Here is a 20,656-nt window from a genome sequence, read left to right as displayed (position 1 = left end):
GACACAGAAACTAGATTAGTGGTTGCCTCGGGCTGGGCAGCAGGGGAGAAAATAGGGCGGCATGGGGAGTGATGGCTAAGGCTTATAGGATATTTTTTGAGAAAAAAATGTTCTAAAATTGTGGCGATGGATGCATAACTCTGTGAATATACTAAAAGCCTTGGAATTTACACTTTAAATGGGTGCATTTCATGGCATGTGAATTAAGTTGTTAAATAAAGAAAATACGAATAAATAAAACAAGAAACAATTAGAAAACTAGAACTCAGAAATTTGATGTATTGTTGCCAAAACTTATTTATATATAAAAATATTGTAGGGCTTCCCTGGTGGCGCAGTGGTTGAGAATCTGCCTGCTAATGCAGGGGACACGGGTTCGAGCCCTGGTCTGGGAGGATCCCACATGCCGCGGAGCAACTAGGCCCGTGAGCCACAACTACTGAGCCTGCGCGTCTGGAGCCTGTGCTCCGCAACAAGAGAGGCCGCGACAGTGAGAGGCCCGCGCACCGCGATGAAGAGTGGCCCCTGCTCGCCGCAACTAGAGAAAGCCCTCGCACAGAAACGAAGACCCAACATAGCAATCAATCAATCAATAAATCTTTAAAAAAAAAATATTGTACATAATATAAATTATTATGTATAAGTATGATATGAATTATATATATTACATAATTATTATCTACACTTACAATATATATTTCTATGTATACGCACGTGTCTATGTATAAGAAAATTTCCCACAATATGGCACAATAAAGAGGCAGAAAATATGAAAGAAGAAACCAAAAAAATCAATCCATGAGGTTACAATGTCTGTCCAATAGAAGCTCCAAAAATATAGACAGAGAAAAAGGGACAGAAATAGGAAAATAATAGTAATAATAGGAGACAACTTCCCAGCACATGAGCCTTCAGGCCAGAAGGGCCCTCTGAGTGCCCAGCATAATGGATCGAAAAGACCCACATGACAGCAGCACAAAATTTCAGAATATCAAGAATAATGGAAATATCCTATGAGCGTCCAAAAAAGGTGGGTGCAGGGTGGATGCATTTGGCATCAGATGCCTCACCAGTAACTCTGGGTGCTGGGGGGAAAAGGAACACCACCTCTAAATTTGTGAGGAACATTAATTTTGCACCTAGACATCTAGAACAAGCCAATGTTTAAAGGCAAAGTAAAGGTGTTTTCAGACATGGAAGGACTCAGGAGTTTGACCCTGCACAGAGCATTTCTCAAGAAGTGATTTGACGCTCCCCTTCACCCAAATGAGGAGCTAATCCTTGAAGAAATGCTCCAGGAGGAAAAGGTGAGTCCACCCTAGGAGGTTAGTGAATGGAAGCCATTGTCGGAAGCCAATCCGCCATCTCACAGAGCAGTTGTCTCAAAGAGAAGGAGGAATATGTTCAGGAAAAAACCGGAGACTGGGCAGCAGCCCCCTGCTGCCCCTCAGTGCAGAGAGCTCACCAGCCCGGCCTCCGCGGACACCCAGTGTTTGTAACGTTTCCTTAGTGGGAGGCTGCTTTCCTATCACCGAGCCCCAGAGGGCAGAGAGTGGGGGAATAACCCAGAGACGTGGCTACCCAGCTGGGTGACCTTGAGTGGGTCCAGGATGGGCAGAAAAATAAAGGCAGTGGGTGTGTCAGTTAGCTGTTGCTGCGTAAGGAACCATCCTTCATCAACAACCCTCAGTGTTGCTCGTGATCTGAGGTGGCAGGGTCCTGCCCTTCTGAGCTGGGCTCTGCAGGGCTTGCTGCCGTGTCAGCTGTGAGTCAGCCCTGAATCAATGTGCGGCCTCACTCCTCTCCGTGCAGCTTCCTAGCACATCCGGAGATTCAGCTGGGACAGCTGGGTGACTCATCCTGCAGCAGGCAGGCCCAGAGATCTCTGAGAGACAGGAAACATGCAAGGCCTCCGGAGGCCTTGGCTGGGAACCAGAACACCTTCTCTTTTGCGACTTCCTGTCGACTAAAGGGCCAGAGGGAGGTACCCTGCCCTCCTCGTGACAGGACGGGCTGCAGTCCCATCACCGAGGACATGCACACAGGGAGGGGACAAAACCGGGGCTACTTTTGCCAACAGTCTCCCACGGGGAAAGAAAACAAGGATTTCAGAAGGTAGCAGAAGGGGACCTCTCTTTCTCAGTGGGCTCTCTTTTCCTTTCCCCTGTGCACGGGGCACGAATGGACTATTTCCTCGGGCGGCACTCCGGGTGTTGTGAGACGTTCAGACTTTGCTGTGCTTCTTTCCCTGTTTTCCGCACGTGGAGGAGCCTTTGGTCAGCCCAGCACGGCTCCCCTGAGCCAAGGGACCCACCAGAGTGGGATTCAGGTCCCGCTGGAGCAGAGACTCACTCTCCCCTCCCAGGCATGGAGGCAACAGAGGGTCAGGCTGGGCTTCTCAAGTGAAGGGAGAGCTGCACACCCCCTCCCGTTTCCTGGCGTTGATCTTTCCAGAAAGCAGCCAGGAAAGGTAGGGGGTAGGTCTGAGTCATGGAAATGCCTGTTCAGGCGGAACCTTCTGAGTTTAAGTTACATAAACGGAAGGCAGGGCGGCAGGTCCGACTGCTTTCTTTTTTTTTAGAAAAGGTGTCAACAGTTTCTTTGCCTTGGAAATGCCTACGCTCCAGAGTCCTTAGTAAAGAGAGTCAGGAGGGGATGGTGGCACATTCGCACCGCGGCCCCCAGCCCTCCAGGGAAGGGGCGCAGGACTCTCTGCTGTTATTGAAAGCAGAGCCTCTCGCCGACAGCGCGTGGCCTCCCTCAGGTCCCAGCGGGAAGGGCGGCCCCGGCCCCGGCCCCGGCCCCGGCCCCGAAGGTAACTCCGCGGGGAGGGCGGAGCCCGCTGGGGGCGGCGAGCCTGCTGGGGGCGGCCTGCCCACCGCGCCAGCCCCGGGTCCCCGCGGGGAGATGTCGGCTTCGGGCCCGGAAGGTGCCGTTCCCGCACGGCCCGGGGGATTCTTGGACAACTGGGCCGGGAAGGGTTCGGCCTCAGATGCAGAGCCGCTGTCAGCCGGAGCGAGGGGCGGATTGGAGCGCAGCGCGGGACCAGGACTCGCCGGCCGCTGGGCGGACCGGCTGCGCTCTCCGCGGTCGGTTCCCGGAGGTGATTCCTCTGCCGCAGGCGCGCTCGTCTCTCAGCGCCCGCGCAGCAGGGCCCGGGGCCTGGCACCACTGGAAGATTCCTGCCGGGATTCCGCGCGTTCCGAGGCGCGTCCGCCTGCCGAGCAGCGCCGCAAGGACGCCCCCGCGTGGGGGGCCCGCCCGGCGTCACTTCTGCGGCCGGCCGTCAGGTGGCAGTGGCCGCTCGGGAAGCGGGCGGCGCGAGGCGCTTCCTCTTCGCGCACCTGGGCGCAGGTGTGTCCCCGCCGCCCGCGCCGGCGCAGCTGGGCGCCTCGGGACCGCGGGGTCCGGCCACCGCAGGACGTCTCTCCGCACAGCAACCCTCGCTCCGGGTCTGGATTTCTCCTCTTAAACAGGTCAAGCCCGTCTCGGGTTCACGGAGGAAACAGGTATGAGCGCATGGTGTGAACCCTGGACGGTTCCATAGAGCGGAAATGCCTAGTGTGGACTCCCTGATGAACCGGAAGAGCAGAGGCGTGCTCTGCTCTCAAGGAATGTCCTGGTCGGCTACCGAGAGCCCCGCCCTGCGCAAGAAAGCACGTGCGCAGGCAGCGACGTAAGAAAGGACGGACAGAAAGTGTGCTGCCGCTTGGCCTGTATTGACTCATTGAAACCGTACGATAGCCTTCTGATTCTCTGAGCTACTTGGATTGTCCCCATTACACAGACAAGGAAACTGAGGCCCAGAGAAGTCGTGAGCTGCTGGAGCCCACATCTTAGTTAAGTGGCCAAGGGAGATGCAGAATGGAAGGTGGGAGGGGTGGGGCTGAGGAGGGGCGGAGACAGTGAGTGAGGGGCGAAAAGGCAGGAGAAGGATGCCCGCCAGGGGCAGCGTGGGACCCCCTTCACAGCCCACAGCTGCAGGCCACCCGCATGGCATGGCACCTCTCCCCAGAGGCCTGGGCAGGGAGACGCCACGCCCTCTGGGAGCTGGGCCCAGGGCCCCTTGCAGACAGTTTTGGAGCACACTCTGCCATCAGCCCAGACTGTGACATGTTCTCAGATCCCTTGCACAAACCATAATTTGTAATGCTATACTTGTGTGATTATCTGATTAATGTCTGGCACACCCCCTCCCCCAGAGCGGAAGGGCGGGGAGCAGGCCGTGTGGTCACCACTGTGTCATCAGTGCTGGGTGTGTGCTGGCACATGGCTGACACTCACGGAAAGTAGGAGTGAAAGCAGAGAACAGAAAGTCCATCCTGGCGAGGGTGCAGGATGGGGGCTCTCAGGGTGCGGTTTGCACGATCACCTCTTGTCTCGGCCCCTCCTGTCTCAGGCTCTGGCTCTCTCCTTGAACACATCTGTGTCCTTTAGCACACGGGAGCCGGAGGGATGCTCGCTGGTTGTAGACAGTGCTCAGAGAACAAGAGTGAACGAGCTGATGATGGCTCTGAGGCCACATCCTTAGCTGCTTTCCAGCTGTGAAATAATCAAAGTGCACCCACCCCGTTTCCCTGGAAGGGCTGTCTCAGGAACGTGAGCGGGAGGTGACAAAGCTGGCTGTGTCCTGGGGCCGGGGTGGGGTGGGGTGTCACTCACTGCTCTTTCCCGTTTCCTCCCAGGGACTGGTAATGGCCTCATAAAACTGGAGCCTGCACGTTGGCCTCTGATTTGGTTCCTATTCATTTGCAGGAATGATTTCACCTAAAAGAATTCACTTTACTCAACTGCAGAGGTGTCATCTGCTGGTTAAAGATGCAGAGTAATAGTTTTTGGCAATGTGGCTGCTTTCTGCAAGCTCTAGTATCTAAGTTGGAAGAACAGTAATTGTCGGTTGTTAGAATCCTGGTGGTTTTATTTGTTTATTTTCTTATCTTGCAGCATTATTTGTGCTTCTTGCCTTTAAACTGTGATGAGCGAGAATTTTCTGAGAGGAGGGGTCTGTGTGCTCCTCCCTGCTTTTGCCGTTCTCCTTTTTTAACAGCTGCAAGAATTAGCGTCTACATAAATTCAGCCAACAGGAATGCGTACATACTACTGCTTTGTGAATCTGACAGATGGTAGTAGTGGGCAGCAAACCTGTAGAATAGAAAACCTATGAAACAGGCCTCAAAGCACCATTCTTTTGTCAAGTTGTGATGAAGGATATCTACAGACTCAGGGAAGAAAACTCAACCAGCCAGGGAGTGTGGGTGAATTTCTTAGGTCTGGCAAACAAGCTGTTTATAACACACATGAGACTGAAATTCTAAGTTGCAAAGATATCAAGGCTGGGCTTGGAGGAAGATCTTGAGTTTTCTCCATTTACAAAGTCTGTGAATTTGGTACTATACTGTATTTATCCCAGTCTCAGAGAAACAGGAGACACAGAGCCTGAATCTTATGAAATCCAGAAAGGGGAGGACTTGTGAATCCAACTAGTGGCATTTGGGGCTTGTCCTGCAGGAGTGGGGCGGGGTTACAGGTTTCTGTCCATCCGACTGAGGAGCTCTGGGCCAACCCCACCCATCCCACATGCAGGTCCCCGGGTGGCTGAGAAAGGTCAGCCATGAACACTCAGCAGCACGCACAGGCGCCACCTGGGGCCGATGTCCTTACTTGCCTCCCACGTTCACCTGTGCCCATGCTGGGCTTTCCTTTTTTTCCCCATCCTTCTGCAGATGGGTCAAATGATGTTATTTTCTTGGCTCAACCCTTGGACTTTGGAGGGATTTCCACACGTCCTAGCTTTCTCCTCCTCTTTCTCCCCCTAGGGGGGACACCTCAACCTAACTTTGACTCCCAAGGACCCACCAACCAGTTCCCTTATGGGCCCCAAGCCAACCTGTAAACCAGGGGTGAAATGAGCTACCATTTTGGAGCAGTGGGAAGGGGTGCCTGGGAGGGGAGAGAAAGGAGGGTGGAAGGCAAAGGTCTGTAGGTTCGAAGGAGCCTCTATTCTCACCAGACACGGCTGACGTGAGCCCCTCTGATCGGGCTCCATTTCAGCACCAGTGCTGCTAACTGCTCAGATCTGTTTGCAAATCTGCGTGATGATTCGAGACTGAATATGAGTAGTGAGAAAGGCTTTCCACCGTGTTCTCTAAATAGTAACACTAATCAAATTTATACAGAGAGCAGGACAGGAATTTTGAATAAGTATAATTAATGGCTTCAGAGAGATGCACGAGGATATTGCCTTTGTAAAAAAAAAAGATATTAAAAACTTGATTGCTAAATTAGGAAAAAGAAAACCTCAATGGATGGGCTGAAAAATGGAATATTCACATTCTAGGAAACCTAAGTGAGGAATTATCATAAAAGTACAAAGAAATAGAAAGCATGAAACAAAAGTCAAGCGACACGAAGGACAGAGTAAAAAATTGTAAAAGCCATCAAATAGGAGTTCTGGAAAGAGAGAATAGACAGATTGGAAGGGAAGAGATTTTCCAAGAAGTGATAGAGGAAATTCCCCCCCAAACTGAAGAAATGCAGGAATGCTGAGATTGATGGGCCCCTCAAGAGATCAGCATGACAGTACAGCAGTATCTTCAAAGTTCTGGGTGAAAATCACTTGGAACCTATAACTTTATATGAAGCCTAACTATTCAGTATTACAAAGCTACGATTCATTGTGAAGGCAAAATAAAGACATTTCCAGGCATGAAAGAAGCCAAACATTTAAGGCCCACAGACACTCTCTAAAAACAAACAAATGCTGGGTGATGAGCTCTAGCAAGAATAAAAATGATAGGGTACAATGGTGATCAAATAAAACAATAAAAGCTATTTTTTAAGAGTAAATGAGTGTTGACTGATTAAAATAAGACATTTTAAATAACAACGTGATACACCACCTGGAAAAGTGACAGTGTACTCAAATGCTAAACAGTCGTGCCCTGTCCTGGGTGTGTATCCAAAAGGAATGCATAGATACCTGTTCCAAAGGACAGGTGCTAGAATGTTCCCGGTGGCGTAGTTCGCAACACCCACACAATGGGACCGACACAAATTTCACCATCGTAGAAGAGACCACCTGTGACACAGCCGTAGAAGGGACGAGGAAAGCACCGCTGCCACGTGCTCCTGTGTGGAGGAGTCTCAGAGGCGTGACGCGGAGCAGGAGAAGCCGTACGCAAGGGAACAGACGCTGTGATTCAAACATACAGGTTGAGAGACCTCACGCACTGACCGGTGGTGACGGGAGTGGTGCTGTGGTTTACCTGTGGCGGCGATGACGGGAGGCTCAACAAAGGCTTGTCGAGAACTGGCGATGTTCTGTGCCCCTCTGGGTCCTGTTTGCAGGGATGTGTTCACCTTGAAAAATTCATCAAGTTGTACACTTAAGATGTGGGCATGTAAAGTATGTCTTTATACTTTAATGAAAACAAAATGATCACGGAATAAAAATTCTAGGGAACTGGTAAATGGAGCAGAGGGAAGTAGCACGTGTTGTCTGACTGGGGGTGATTTAACTACAGATAGTGTTTTATAAATATAACCTTAATTAAGTATTTTCAAAGGGTGAAAAAAATTTCAAGAAAATTCAGTTGGTATAACAAAATGTAAGAAAGGGGAGAAAGAAAGAAAAAGTATAACACACAAAAACAAAAAAAAATGGAACAAACAATTCTAATAATATCAGTCATCACAATAGATGTGGGTTAAATTTATTAATTAAAAGAAAAAAAACTCTGGTTGGATAAAAGTACAAATTATGTGAAACATATCTAAAAGAAATAATCCAGGAAAAATGAAAGTGAAGGAAAGAAAATGCTAATAAAACAAAAAAAGATGGTAATATTAAATTCAGATGAAATAGAATTCAAGGTCAAAGCATTTAATAATAAAAGAAAGGGGTATGTCATGCTGAAGAATGGGAACAATCCACAGGGTAACTAATGATCATTTTACTGCACTTAAAGCACAACTTGAAAATACATAGAGCAGAAACCTGTCAGAATTACAAATAGAAAAAAACTAGATCCTCAATGTCTTAGTGGGCAATTTTGACAAAACTCGTAGAAATGAATAAGTAAAAAGAGGATTTGAATAAAATAAGTAATGAGCTTAATCTAATTACCATTCTGCTCAACTGGCAGAGATTATATATTCTTTTAACCACAAATGGAATACTCTGAAAAACTGACCTATGCAAGGCCGTAAAGGATATTTTAATAAACTTCAAAGAGCTGCTATTATTTAGGCCGATTGAAATAGGATAAAACTAGAAGTTAACAAAAACATTTTAATAGCTCTTGAATTAAAGGGAAAATTAAAATATATAATGTATGAACTATTTAATGTCTGAACAATCACAGATGCACCATATTACAGAATCTGTTTTTCTGCCACAGCAATACTCAAAGGAAGAAGTATGACTTATATGCGTTCATTAGAAAACAAAAAAGATTGAAAATAAATGAACTAAACTTTCAAATAAATTATTTAAAAACCATTTAAACAATCCAAAAAAGTAGAATGATGAGATTAAAGCTAAAGTAGAAATTAATAAAATACAAACAAAAGCAACGCAGCTGGTCAATGAAAGAGATGTTTCAATAGATGAAGAGACAAAGGAGAGGAGCTCAGGAAAATAAAGCTATATGCCGATCTTCTTCATAAACACGGGCGCAAAACACCCAAATAAAATGCCGTATAGAATGGAAACCTGAGGGCCATACAGACGATGGGGTGCTGCCCATAAGGTCACTCTGCCTAAGAATCATTCTATCCTTACTGCAGTCTCAGCGTATATTCCCGGCTCTGCCTTCCTCTCTCCCTCCTCTCTCCCGCTGCCCCCATCTCTCTCTATAGTTGTGTATACATCTATCTATTTTTCATCTATATGTCCAGCTATATGTCTTCCGAACATGTTTATTTCTGAGTCTCTTGGCCTTTGTTCTCTAATTTGTCTTTTTTCTTTAGTTTCACATTTTTAGTTTCTTTGTGTCTAGATGTTTGTGTGAAAGTGTCTTTTTTCCATTTTCGTTTTTAACCTTTTTTTGTTTCTCTCCCTTCATTAAAAAATATCAAAAATATGTAAATGTTATGTTTTTATTAATTGAATGTGTTCCGTGTTTTTAATTTTAAATTATGATGAACAGAACATTTTTATAGTATTATATTTTAAATTAAATTGATTTTTATTTTTTAAAAATTAGCAAATTCAGTTTGGCAGTGTATTAAGAGACATCCCAAGAATGCAGGTATGTGTTCAACTTTAGAATAAAAATCTACCGGTTTAAATCACTGCTTTTCTAGAGTACAAGAAAGATCACATAACTATTTTCATAGAGAACAAAAACACTTTTGAAAATATTCAACATATATACTTTCAGGATAAAAAGCAAAGCTTCTAGCAAATTAGGTTCTTTCTTAATATGATAAAGGGCATCGAGACTCTACAGTAATCGTCACCACTTGATAATGAAATAAAAAGAGTCAGTGTTAGTATCATTGTGCTATTCAAACTTTTTATTGGAGATTCTAGCCAGTACTATAATACGAGGGAAAATGTCATTAATACTGGAAAAAAGGAACAAAACTGAGATTATCTGCAGACCATACGATGATCTACCTGGAAAATTCTGAAGAGAATCAATTGGCAAAACCAATAAGAGAGTTTAACAGTGCAGCCACATATAAGATCAGCATAGAAAAAATCAATAGCTTAATTACATACTAGCAAAAACCAATTATAAAATGAAATGAAAAATGAACTCATTCTTGAAAACAGCAAATTCCATAAAATATCTAGAGAGAAACCTCATAAAAATGTTTAAATACTAAATAAAGAAAGCTACCAAAGTTTACTGAATGGCCTTCAAGAAGAGTTAGCTATATCAGCTCTCCCATAAATTAATCTATAAATCCAACGGAACCCCAGTTGAAATCTCAGGAAGACTGTTAATGGTATATGACAAGATGATTTCTTTCCCCGAGAAGGGAAATCTCCAGAGGTGGTCAAGAAAATTTAAAAGAGAAAAACAATGAGGGGACTTTCCTTGTCAGATATCCAAATATCTGATAAAGTTATAGTAGTCAAATCAGTGGTGAGTTGCTATAAAAAAGCTAAAGAATAGAGAAACAAATCTAGCAATGTACTATGTACATATGGAAAACAGTTTATCATGAAGTTGGCTTTTTAAATTCAGTGCCAAAACAAAATATTCAATAAATGATAAGGGCTATATATAAAATCTACATAATTGGCTATTTATATGAAAACATTCTATCCAGCATAATCCCATAGCATAATAAAAAATAAACTGCAAATGGTTTTAAAAGGTAAATGTTAAAAAACTGTTTACAAGTTCAGTAGCAGATACTTCCTTACTAATACATAAAATCTACAACCCAAAAAAGAGCATGAATTAGATATCTGAATGAAAAAAGTTTAAACTTGTTTGTCAAAAAATGACCTACAGTTAAAAGACAAGTGGTAGATGGGAGAAAATAGAGCATTGGAAAAGAGGAGTGACATCTAGAGCATACAAAAGCTCCTGCAAACCAGTAACAAAAGGACAAACCAAAACAGAACAAAACAAGCAAGTTGGGCCAAGTATATGAGAAGGTGATTCACAGATAAAAGAATATCAAGGACCAGCACAAATGTAAAGATGCTTAGCTTTAGATATAGTAATAGTCAGGGAATTGCAACTAAAATTTTCACACTGGTGAAAACCTGGGAGGCTATCTTGAAGCTCCATTTGCAATGCAAACACAAGGCTTCCACTTAGAGGGTATTTTGTTTAGCATGGCTGAGAGGGGTGGCAGAGATGATGGGAGGGAGGTAACGGTCCCCCGCAACGCTCTGGTGTGGCCGCTGCTCTGTGTGGGACCTTGAATGCAGAAAAGGCACAGGCCGCTCTGAAGGAGCCTCCTGGGGCTGCTCAGAGCCCACGGGGCACTCCCCGCTCGGTCCCTCCCTTCCCCTGCTAATAGACGCAAAAGGCTGGAAAACCATCTTGCCAAGTAGGCAACCAGGTTTACCACTGAGCTCTCTGAGGAATCCTGTCAATCTGTAGCTCTTATTACAGCCCAGTGTTATTAAAGTCTGTGCGTACATTTTAATGATTCATAAAACTCTGTTAAGAGTCTCATGGTGGGGAGTGGGTGCAGCTGCAGGGGGTGGAAGGGATCGAGAGTGGGGCAGGGAGCCAGTACCAGGACGGTCTCCCCAGCAGCCCCTCCTGCCCTCCCCCACCCCCACCCCCTTTCCTGGGCCTTCACCCCAGCTCCCAAGCCCCGCACCCAAGGGCCAGGCAGGCCACGCTTCAAGGGAGGCGCCAAAGCCAGGTGGGACCCTAGAAAGGGCTCTGGCTTCTGAGACGTTTGGACCAGGGTTCAGATCTCATATCTGCCTCCTTCCTGCTGTGTGACCTCAGGCAAGCCATGTCCCCTGTCTGAGCCTCAGCTGGCAGGCTTCTTTGGATGATGCGTAGCACAACAATAACTAGTGATAACTGAGTGTCTCCTCTTGGCCAGGTATTGTTCTGGGTCCATGACATGTATTAACTCATGCAATCCCACATCAGCGCTACAGGTAGGTACTGTGTTTATGCCTGTTTTACAGATGGGGAAACCGAGGCAGAGGGAGGCAAAGGAACTTGCTGGAGACCACACGGGCAGCCGAGCTGGGACTGAGATGAAAATCTTCACTCTTAATTACTCAGTTTCTTGCCTCTCTGAACCTGGAGCAACTCGCTCACCAGTAGGGGAGCCCATTCAGCCAGCCAGTCAGTCAGTGACTCAGTCACCGATGCCTTGAGCGCTCGCCCCATCCCAGGCCCTGTGCCAGGTGCTGGGAATTCAGGGATGAATGAAGCAGACGCAGTCCCTCTGCTCCGAAGCTTCTATTTTGGGAACTGTGTGTGTTGTGGGTGATATTGGCTGGAGACCAACGGTAAACAAATAAGTAAGCAACAAAGATCCAGAGAGTGATCTTTTCAGGAGGGAAGAAAATAAGACACAGCAGTGTAAGGTGGGGGGGTGGGCCTGGCTGGGGAGGCGACATCACGGGCGGGCGGGGCCGCAGGGGCAGGTCCAGGTCTGCTGGCGCCCGAGGCCCCCGTGGCGGTGCTCAGGCTGCTCCGGGGCCCCCGAGCTGGAGCCTCAGGGCCAGGAGCAAGGCCAGAGCCTGCGCTGGAGACGCGAAGCCCAACTCAGGTTACAGTCGTGGGCGGGCACGTGCGTGCGCATGTGTGTACCTGCGCGTGCATGTGTGTGCGGGGGTGGGGCGCGTAAAGAGAGACTGATTCGCCAGGAGGCCGCATAGGCTGACCAGACTCTGCTCCGGCTGCCTCGCTGCAATCCGTGGCCCACACGGCTTTGCTGAGCCAACGTCTCTCTCTTCCCACTGAGCTCGCAGCCCCCACGGTCCCCGGCCGCCCACGCGCAGCAAGCTGCCCTCGGGAGAACCGCGACAGGAGGTGACCGTACTGGGGAGGCGCTGGGGCGCAGGCTCCCGGCGGCCGGTGCACCCTGTCCCTCCCGGGCACGCTCGCAGCGAGCGCTATGCACGCAGCTGCCCGGTCCCGAGAGCGGCTGGAAGGGGTGCTTGAGGGGGGCACCGTAAGGGGGCTGCTTACCGGGTGCCGGCGGCTGGTTCTGTCAGGCCTGGGGAGTGATCGCGCAGGTTTAACCTGCCGTGGCCACCCTACCCCCTCTGCCGGGGCCAGGCCCTGGCTGGGGTGACCAGCGTGACTCCAGGAGAGACTGGCTTCTGGGAGAGATTCCTTTGTGCTGAAAGGGAGAGCGCCCTTCCGCAGCTGCTCCCTGCAGCTGGGCGGACAGAGGTGGGCAGGTGTGATGCTCCGAGCCCAGGCTGGCATCTCCACACCGACACCACGAGGGGAGATGCGGCCAACCTGCTGGGCAGGCAGATGGGAAGAGCCTCCATCCTCCACGGACCCGGACTGTCTGCACTGAGTCCCGCACGTGGAGAAGCACACGCTCCAAGCAGGCAGGCAGACCTCAGAGAGGGGAGGAGAGAGCTGCCGCGGTGTCACATGCCGAATCCCCGCAGGAACTTCTACCCGAGTGTCAAGCTAATGCCCGTCCCTCCCTGTAGAAGCACAAGGCTGGAGAGAGGAGGCTCCCCGGACCACCAGTGTGTGCCAGGGCGGGGCAGCGGGGAGGGTGCTGCAGCCCCCCTCAAATTCAGATGGTGGTGAAGGGCAGGCTGTGCTTCGGAGGTGGGCCCTGTCATCAGCCATCTCCACAGCTACTGCAGAGACGTCCTCCACCGCGGGGCTGCAGAGAGCTTCCCAAAGCACAGCCCCCAAATCCAGAGTCTTCCACTGCCACGCCTCAGGGTAGAAGGACATAGGCAGCATTCAAGGCCTCTGTCCTCATGACCCAACCAGCCTTTCCGGAGTTTTCCCCACCACAGCTCAGCGTGAGCCCAAACAGCCTGAACACTACAAACGGCCCCGCATCCAGCTCCTCTCGTTTTCCAGGCCTGTAGGGGTGGTTACCAGCGGCTGAATCACCCCCATCCTACAGACGAGGAGCCTGAGGTTTCGGAGGTGAAGAGTCACAGAAAACTCGGAGACGCCCCCCAGCACTGGGGCGCCACCCCCTCAGTGACACCTCTGGGCGGCTCCCAGACCTCAGGCCCACCTGAGCCTCCTGCGTGAGAGTATCCTTCGCTCCAGCCCCCTTCTCGTCAGGGCTCCACTCCTCCCCAGTGGTCTCCAAACTTTAGCCCAGAGGAAGCGTGTGTCAGTACACCGCAAAAGGCAAAGTCAGGCAAGTGACGAGCAGCAACAACTTGCTTTCAAAGGTACAAATGTGCCCGCGTCGCTGGGCGACAATCTTAGCACCCAGGAAACACCTTTGTAAGACAGAAGATCCATGAAACATAGTTACTGTGTGGCAGAAGATGCGTGTATGCTGTCAGCACGACACCTGTGCACAGAATGGATTGTGATTTTGTCTCAGTGTGATCTTTCAGCGTCTGGAATTTCTCGGTTATTATCAGTACATCTTTCTTACATGGACCTTCTCAGGAAACAGTAAGGGGCCAATGAGCTGTTCATTCACCGGTGGTGCCTGATGGTCTAGTGTTTAGACGTTTCCTTTCTCCTTCTACTCACAGAAGACGGCACTTCCCCGCTCTTGCAGGTGGGAGGGGCAGTGGGCCTGCATGGCCAGTGGATGTGAATGGGGGTGACAGTTGCCGAGGCAGGGAAAGCTGGGGCTCAGTCCTCTAGGCTCTGAAGCTCACTCGTCCTGCTGAGTCAGCCGAGGAAGCCACATGTTCCAGATGGGCAGGTAAAGAGCATGGTAGAGCCTCTGGTGGCCGGGAATGCCATGTCCCGCACAACCACATTTTGCCTGAGTGAGAAATAAAACATTATGTTGTTAAACCTCCACCTCAAATATTTTCAACTTCTACTGAGGTATAACATACGTATCGTAAAATGCTTAGATGTTAAGTGCATGGCTTAGTGTTGATAAATGTATAAACCATGGAGCCACTATGCCAAGTTTTATTCTCCTGTCCATTTCCATCCCCCTTCCTAGACAACAGTGTTTTTTAGTTTCCAGGATACAAGCCTTGTACTTCTTTGGCTAAATCTATTCCTAAGTGTTCTATTGTTTTTGGTGCTATTGTTAAGTGGAATTGTTTTCTTAATTTCATTTTTGGATTGCTCATTGTGAGTATATAGAAATAGAACTGATTTTTGCATGTTGTTCTTATACCCTGCAACCTTGCTGAATTTGCTTACTAGCTCTGTTGAGTGTGTGTGTGCGCATGTGTGTGTGTGAATTCCTTAGGATTTTTATATACAAGATCATGTCTTCCACAAATAGAGATCATTTTACTTCTTCCTTTCCAATCTTTTATTTCATTTTCTTGTGCAGTGTTGAATAGAAGTCGTGCAAGCAGACATCCTTGTCTCTTTCTTGATCTTATAGGAAAAGCTTCCTTTTGACTTTTAACATGGACAAAGCAAATTCCTTTTCTGACTTTTCTACTCTACCAGCCCATTTCTTCTTCTTCTCTGCTTCTGGAGAATCCAATTTAAGAGACACCAGCTCACACACCTCCCCCTCCCCCAACCCCTATACTGGTTGCCAAGTTATTTAAAAAAGAAACAACTCTCAATAATAATAGCTATTGCTGAATGAGTTCACTAAGTCCAAGCTCTGGGCAAGCACTCCATGTAATGTTGGCACCACTCTTATATCAGGAAACTGAGGGGCACAGGTCTAGGAGGAGGCAGAGCTCAGCCTTGCATCCCATCTCACTGCTCTCTTTAGCACTGACTGCACTGTTCTCCGGGTACCACACTGCTCAAGAGCCATCTGACCAGATTTAGGTCACACGGTCACCTCCAGCTACAAAGGAGAAGGGAGTCCAGAGAGGGAAGTATTTTTTATTTCCCCAAGTGCAGAATTTTATTTCCTGATTATTATTCTGAAAAATTTCAAACCCATAGAAACAGTGGAAGATATAATGGATTCCAATATACATATTTCACCTAGATTCACCTATTGTTAACATTTTTCCCTGAACCATTTAAGTGCAGGTTGTAGACACTATGACACTCCCCCAATACTTCCAAATGCATCTCCCTAAAACAAGAAAATTAACTTTAATTCAATAATGTCACCTAGGACATATTCCATATATAAAACTTTCCCAATTGTCCCAAGTACCTTTTTATAGCTTTGTTGCTGTTGTCATTTTAATGCAGGATATAATCAAGATTCACTGCTGTGTCTCATTGTTATGCTTCTTTCATGTCTTGAAACTTGTTTTGTTTTTCATGACATTAGCCTTCTGGAAGAGTCCAGGACAAGTGTTTTGTAGGATGTCTCACATTCTGGATTTGTCTGATTGTTTCCTCACGATTGGAGTCAGGGCACACATTTTTGGCAACAACACTCCAAAGGGGACACTGTGTGTCCCTTACATCTCCTGGGGAGGGACATCATGTCATGTTGTCCCACTGTGATGCTAAATTCAGCCATTTAGTTAAGGAAGTGACCTCCAGTTCGCATCAATGTAATAGTTTTCTCTTTATGATTGTTCAGAAATCTGTGGTGAGACTTGGGAGTTGTCACTCAACAGCTTTAGGATCCACTGACGATTTTTGCATGATTCAGTTAATTCACTGAGGGTCACAAAATGGCAATTTTTAAATCTCACACTGATTTGCTGGCATTCTTTTGTAAAGAAGAACCCCCCCCCTTTTTCTACATCCCCCTTTTTTTTTTTTGGCTGTGTTGGGTCTTCGTTTCTGTGCGAGGGCTTTCTCTAGTTGTGGCAAGTGGGGGCCACTCTTCATCGCAGTGTGCAGGCCTCTCACTATCGCGGCCTCTCCTGTTGCGGAGCACAGGCTCCAGACGCACAGGCTCAGTAGCTGTGGCTCACGGGCCCAGTTGCTCCGCGGCATGTGGGATCTTCCCAGACCAGGGCTCGAACCCGTGCCCCCTGCATTGGCAGGCAGATTCTCAACCACTGTGCCACCAGGGAAGCCCCATCCCCTCTCTTTTAACACATGGACTATTGCATTTTTTAAAAAATGAAATATGTTATGGGTTGAAACTGTCAAATTGCTATAATGCTCAAGTTGTCCCAAGTTTGGCCAGTGGGAACTTAGGCACCGATTTTTCTAACCAGGCACATTGTTACACCTAAGGAAGCTGGGTTCTGTCATAAGGAAGGAGAGAATGGGTACTAGGCAGTAAACAGTGGGCCTGTCCTAACACCTTACCTCCCCGAAGTCTCCATTTCCTGGGCCTTAGACTGGGGTAATACTCTCTCAGGATGGTTTCCAGGACTAAATGAGTTGGTCATGGATTAACTGCATGCAAAGCATGTGTGCCTGCATCATAGAGCCTGGTGCCGTGAAGGTGCTCAAAAACCATGAACTTCTCTTCCCTTTCTTTCCTCTGCCACTGTTTTTATTAAAATCCTCACCCTTCTTTGGATTTATAATGTCACTATCTTCACCTTTTTGCAGTTCGGTTTTCTTTTCAGGGAAGTAGGGATACACGACTTGCTGGGTTGTCATGAGGCTTAGCTATGTTGGTGTCAGTGTAACCCCACTCTCAGTCTTGTGGGATTCCAATTCTCTCCCAGGAGTTTGCACATGGTGGGAGCAGGGGAGACCACACACAGTCTCATAGTCACCTGTGGCCCTGACTCTTGTTTTGAGGAATTAGTTCAGTGGTTAATTATTTCATCAACTCAGAAGTGAAATCCATCCCTTTCCTCAATTTTTATAACCCCTTCCACAGTCACAGGGTATTCGGGAGACCTTGAAAAACGTGAGGAACATGGAGTACATGCTGAAAGTGCCCCGTCCAGCCCGTGAGGCCATCCCCTGGCTGCTGTGGGTGTGGGCTGCTGAGAGCTCACAGACGCCCCCTTCACTGGGCTGCCAATGACCGACTGCTGCGGGAAACAGAAGGCCAGTCCCCTTGCCTCCGAGCCGGGCCAACTCTGGATATAATTTGTGCTCCAGAGCCCAGCTTTGATGGCATGTCAGCTTTCTCCTGAGGCACTCCCCCAGTAAACCACTTGCACCAGAATCCCCTACTCAGCCTCTACTTATAGGGAAGAGATGGAGGGAGATTTCCAAATCAAAGTATTTTGAAGGAAACTGGCAGATGTCCTTGTTATCCTAGAGGATAAAAATCCTCTAGTGCCCCCCCCGCCCCCCCACAATGTCCACCGTCTTCTTCACCCAAGCCGCTCTCATCTCAGAGCATCTCACTTTCTCTTCCACCCTCTGCTCCTCCCCGCTTCCCTTCCAGGTTCCGAAAGGCTCCAAATGACCCTTACTATTTCACGGAGCAGTCGCGGGTTCCCCAGTTCCAGATCCCAAACTCAGCTCCGGGTCCACTGTGGCAGATCGACGCGAGTCAGCAGCTCAGAGAACAAAAGGGGGCTTGGTTCAGGTGGCTGAGGCTGTAAGCAGCAGTCACCGCGTCCATTACACGTGTGACCCCGCGAGACAGGCGTGAACACGACGCTGGATGCACGGTGCGTGTCTCCTCAACGCCGAGAGCCGTTCACTGTCCTCCCCGGGCCTTTAGAACAAGCTCTGGCCCCGCCGACAAGGCCCTCTCCGCTCTGACCTTCAGCCCGCCTCCGGGTCTGCTCTGCACCCTCCCACACTCCGGGCCCGCGCTGGGCCCTCGCTCTCCTTCTCCTCCCTCAGGGCCTTTGCACGAAGTTCTTCCTCCACCGCCTCCCGCCCAGAGGGGCGCCTCCCGCCAGCTTCTCTCCTGGCACCGCGACTTCGCCGTCTTCCTCAGCGCCGAGGACGCTCATTCACGGGCCTGCTCACCGCGAACCTGCAGCGCCTCCGCCCGCCCAGCGCGGCCTCCTCGGTGGTGGTGTCCCGGTCACCGCGGCTCCGCTCCTCGGCCGGCCATCTGGCCACGCGCCGTCTGGGTTTGGGCGCAGCGCCTCGTGCTCCTGGTCCAGTGGACGGCCACCGCGAGACTACAGCCCCCACAATGCCCCGCGACCCGCGCCGCGATTGGCTGAGCCCCGAACTGCGGCCAATAGGACGCGGCCTTGTTGGCAGGTGTCGCCGGTCCCGTAAGCGCCGGCGCACCGGGCCCCCTCCCGCCATGGGCAGCGCCGAGAGCCGCGAGGGTCGAAGGGCGTACTTCGGAATGGACCAGGAGGAGCGGGTCCGGGTGCTGCAGGGCATCCGGGTGAGCGGGCGGCCGGCGGGCGGGCGTGGAGGCGTCTGCCGTCGCTCGCCGCGAGAGGGCCGCGAGTTCGGAGGGCGCCGCAGGCCTGGCTTCCTCAGGGTGGGAGGACGGACGGAGGCCGGGGGGCGGGGCCTCGTTACCTGGACCCCTGCCCGGGTGCGCCTTGGACATTTGATCCTGTGCCCTCGCCGCCTGCGGACGCCCAAGCGTGTACGAGGACAACGAGCCGCCCCCCCTTGGGTTCCGGAGCCGCGCTGCTGACCTGACTGACCACCTCCCGTGCCAGTCCCCCCAAGTCCCCCCCGCCCCTGTTTGCTGGCCTCAGGGCCTCCTTGTCCCTCGAGGTGCCGGCCTGCTCGACTCGCGATCTCCGCACGGGTTGTGTTCGCGCCCCCAGTTTGCCTTATATCCGCTCTTGCGTTCTTGTAGTTCAGGTCTCACGTGAGGATCCTTTCCTGACCATTCAGTCCAGAGTGCCTGCCCATCCCCGCGGTCGCACACTGGTTTTTGTCGTAGCGCTCGCTCATCTCCATTTGAAACTTCTGTTGATGCTTTACTTCTTTGTGTGTCTCCGGCCGCAGTGTAAGCTGCTTGAGGCCAAGGCTCTTGTGTGACTGCAGACTCTATCCCCAGACTCTAGAGGAAGAATAAAAGCAGCTCACGTTTGAGTGCTTAGTGGGGGCCGTGGGTTGTGCTAAACCCTTGACGGGTACCCTGTCATTTAATTCTCAGCAGCTCTCTGAGAGGTCAGATTCTGTTTGCCCATTTTATGGATGGAGGACAGGCGAGGCACTGAGACATGAAGTACTTACCCAGGGTCACCTAGGTAACAAGCCAGCGAGCTGGGATTGCGCTCAGCGGGACTCCAAGGACTGCTCATTGAATGCTTCCTCCTGCACCTCTGCCTTGCACGTAGTGGGTGCTTTGTAAACCATTGCTGAGTGATTAAATGGACGAACCCCAGTGAAGCAGGCACCAAGTGTCCATGGAATGCACAGAACCTGGCATAGGTGAATTAGTTAATTAGGGAGCTGGCTCAGAAAAGGACATCAGGGCACTTCCCTGATGGTCCAGTGGTTAAGACTCTGTGCTTCCACTGCAGGGGGCAAAGGTTCGATCCCTGGTCGGGGAAGTTCCACATGCCACGTGGTGTGGCCAAAAAAAAAAAAAAAAAGAAAAGAAATGGACATCAGAAGGTCTGACTTCTGGATAGTTGCTCATTAGCTGTGTGACCTGGGGTGAACAACTTATCTTTTGAGTCTCAATCACCACATCTTTTCAAAAACGGGGGCAGGCTGTGATAATCCTAGGTGCTGCCTTGGATAAGATGATGTGTGTGCACGTGTTCAGAAAAAATACAGAGTGTTTTGTGGGAGCCTCTATTCTTAGCGTGCCTACTTAGCATATTTGGTACTTGCTAGGTGTTATCCAGTCTTGACCTGGCTTGGGGCAAAGTCAAAATGGAGAGAAGACGGCTCCGCTCACGTTGGAAGGTGAGAGGCAGTAGCCGAATCAGAATTTAGAAAGATGCCCCAGGCTCTGTGTGGGCGCTCTCCCACTGTTGTCACCTGCTTTGGAGAGTGTTGGAAAGTTCAGTCAGTCAGAGTCTTCTAAGGGAACGTCTTCTTTTTTTTTTTTAACATCTTTATTAGAGTATAATTGCTTTACAGTGGTGGGAACGTCTTCTAAGTGGACAGAGGAGCATCATCTCTTTCGGGTTTTATATCAGACAGGCACATTTTATTTCTAGTTCTCTTAGCAGTTCTGCAAAGTACAAATTCTCTTTAAAAATGGAGAATCAGGCTTAGAGAGGTTAAGGAGTTTGTCCAAGGTGTTACTTCTGGGACTTTAACCCAGATCTTTTTGGGTACAAGAAATAGCCTTTTTTCACGATTCCAACTTCCCCTGCATGCTCCCAGTGATA

At 49.4% G+C, this 20,656-nt stretch overlaps 2 protein-coding genes and 1 long non-coding RNA gene across 5 annotated transcripts in view; 2 read left to right on the top strand and 1 right to left on the bottom strand.

The window, feature by feature from the left end:
- Positions 1–613: 613 nt before the first annotated feature.
- LOC309638265 (uncharacterized protein) lies at positions 614–11,707 on the top strand. 2 transcript variants are annotated; one of them, XR_014251044.1, is made up of 2 exons: positions 614–3,509; positions 11,621–11,707. XR_014251044.1 is itself a non-coding variant. In XM_082414024.1 (2 exons), exons 1-2 carry the CDS (start codon positions 2,491–2,493, stop codon positions 4,693–4,695), a joined length of 1,029 nt encoding a protein of 342 aa, XP_082270150.1. In that variant the 5' UTR covers positions 614–2,490; the 3' UTR covers positions 4,696–10,712. The 2 variants fall into 2 exon arrangements, 1 of the variants encoding a protein (XP_082270150.1); XM_082414024.1 differs by lacking the exon at positions 11,621–11,707 and adding an exon at positions 4,686–10,712.
- LOC309638288 lies at positions 9,502–18,374 on the bottom strand. Its single transcript, XR_014251052.1, has 2 exons — positions 15,715–18,374; positions 9,502–14,385 (listed from the first exon to the last, which is right to left on the bottom strand). It is a non-coding gene; the product is annotated as an uncharacterized lncRNA (long non-coding RNA).
- Positions 18,375–18,513: 139 nt separating this feature from the next.
- The window catches only part of CHCHD6 (coiled-coil-helix-coiled-coil-helix domain containing 6), a 130,419-nt gene continuing 128,276 nt past the window's right edge, over positions 18,514–20,656 (top strand). For both annotated transcript variants that reach the window (XM_082414029.1, XM_082414028.1), the window contains exon 1: positions 18,514–18,732. In XM_082414029.1, coding sequence (XP_082270155.1) covers positions 18,529–18,732 — 204 coding nt within the window. In that variant the 5' untranslated portion in view covers positions 18,514–18,528. The remainder of the gene's footprint in view (positions 18,733–20,656) is intronic.

The sequence above is a fragment of the Balaenoptera physalus genome (assembly GCF_965194825.1).
Source record: "Balaenoptera physalus genome assembly, chromosome: 11".
Lineage (NCBI taxonomy): Eukaryota > Metazoa > Chordata > Mammalia > Artiodactyla > Balaenopteridae > Balaenoptera > Balaenoptera physalus.
Note: the sequence above shows the minus strand (reverse complement) of the source record. Positions and strands in the feature narration are given on the sequence as shown.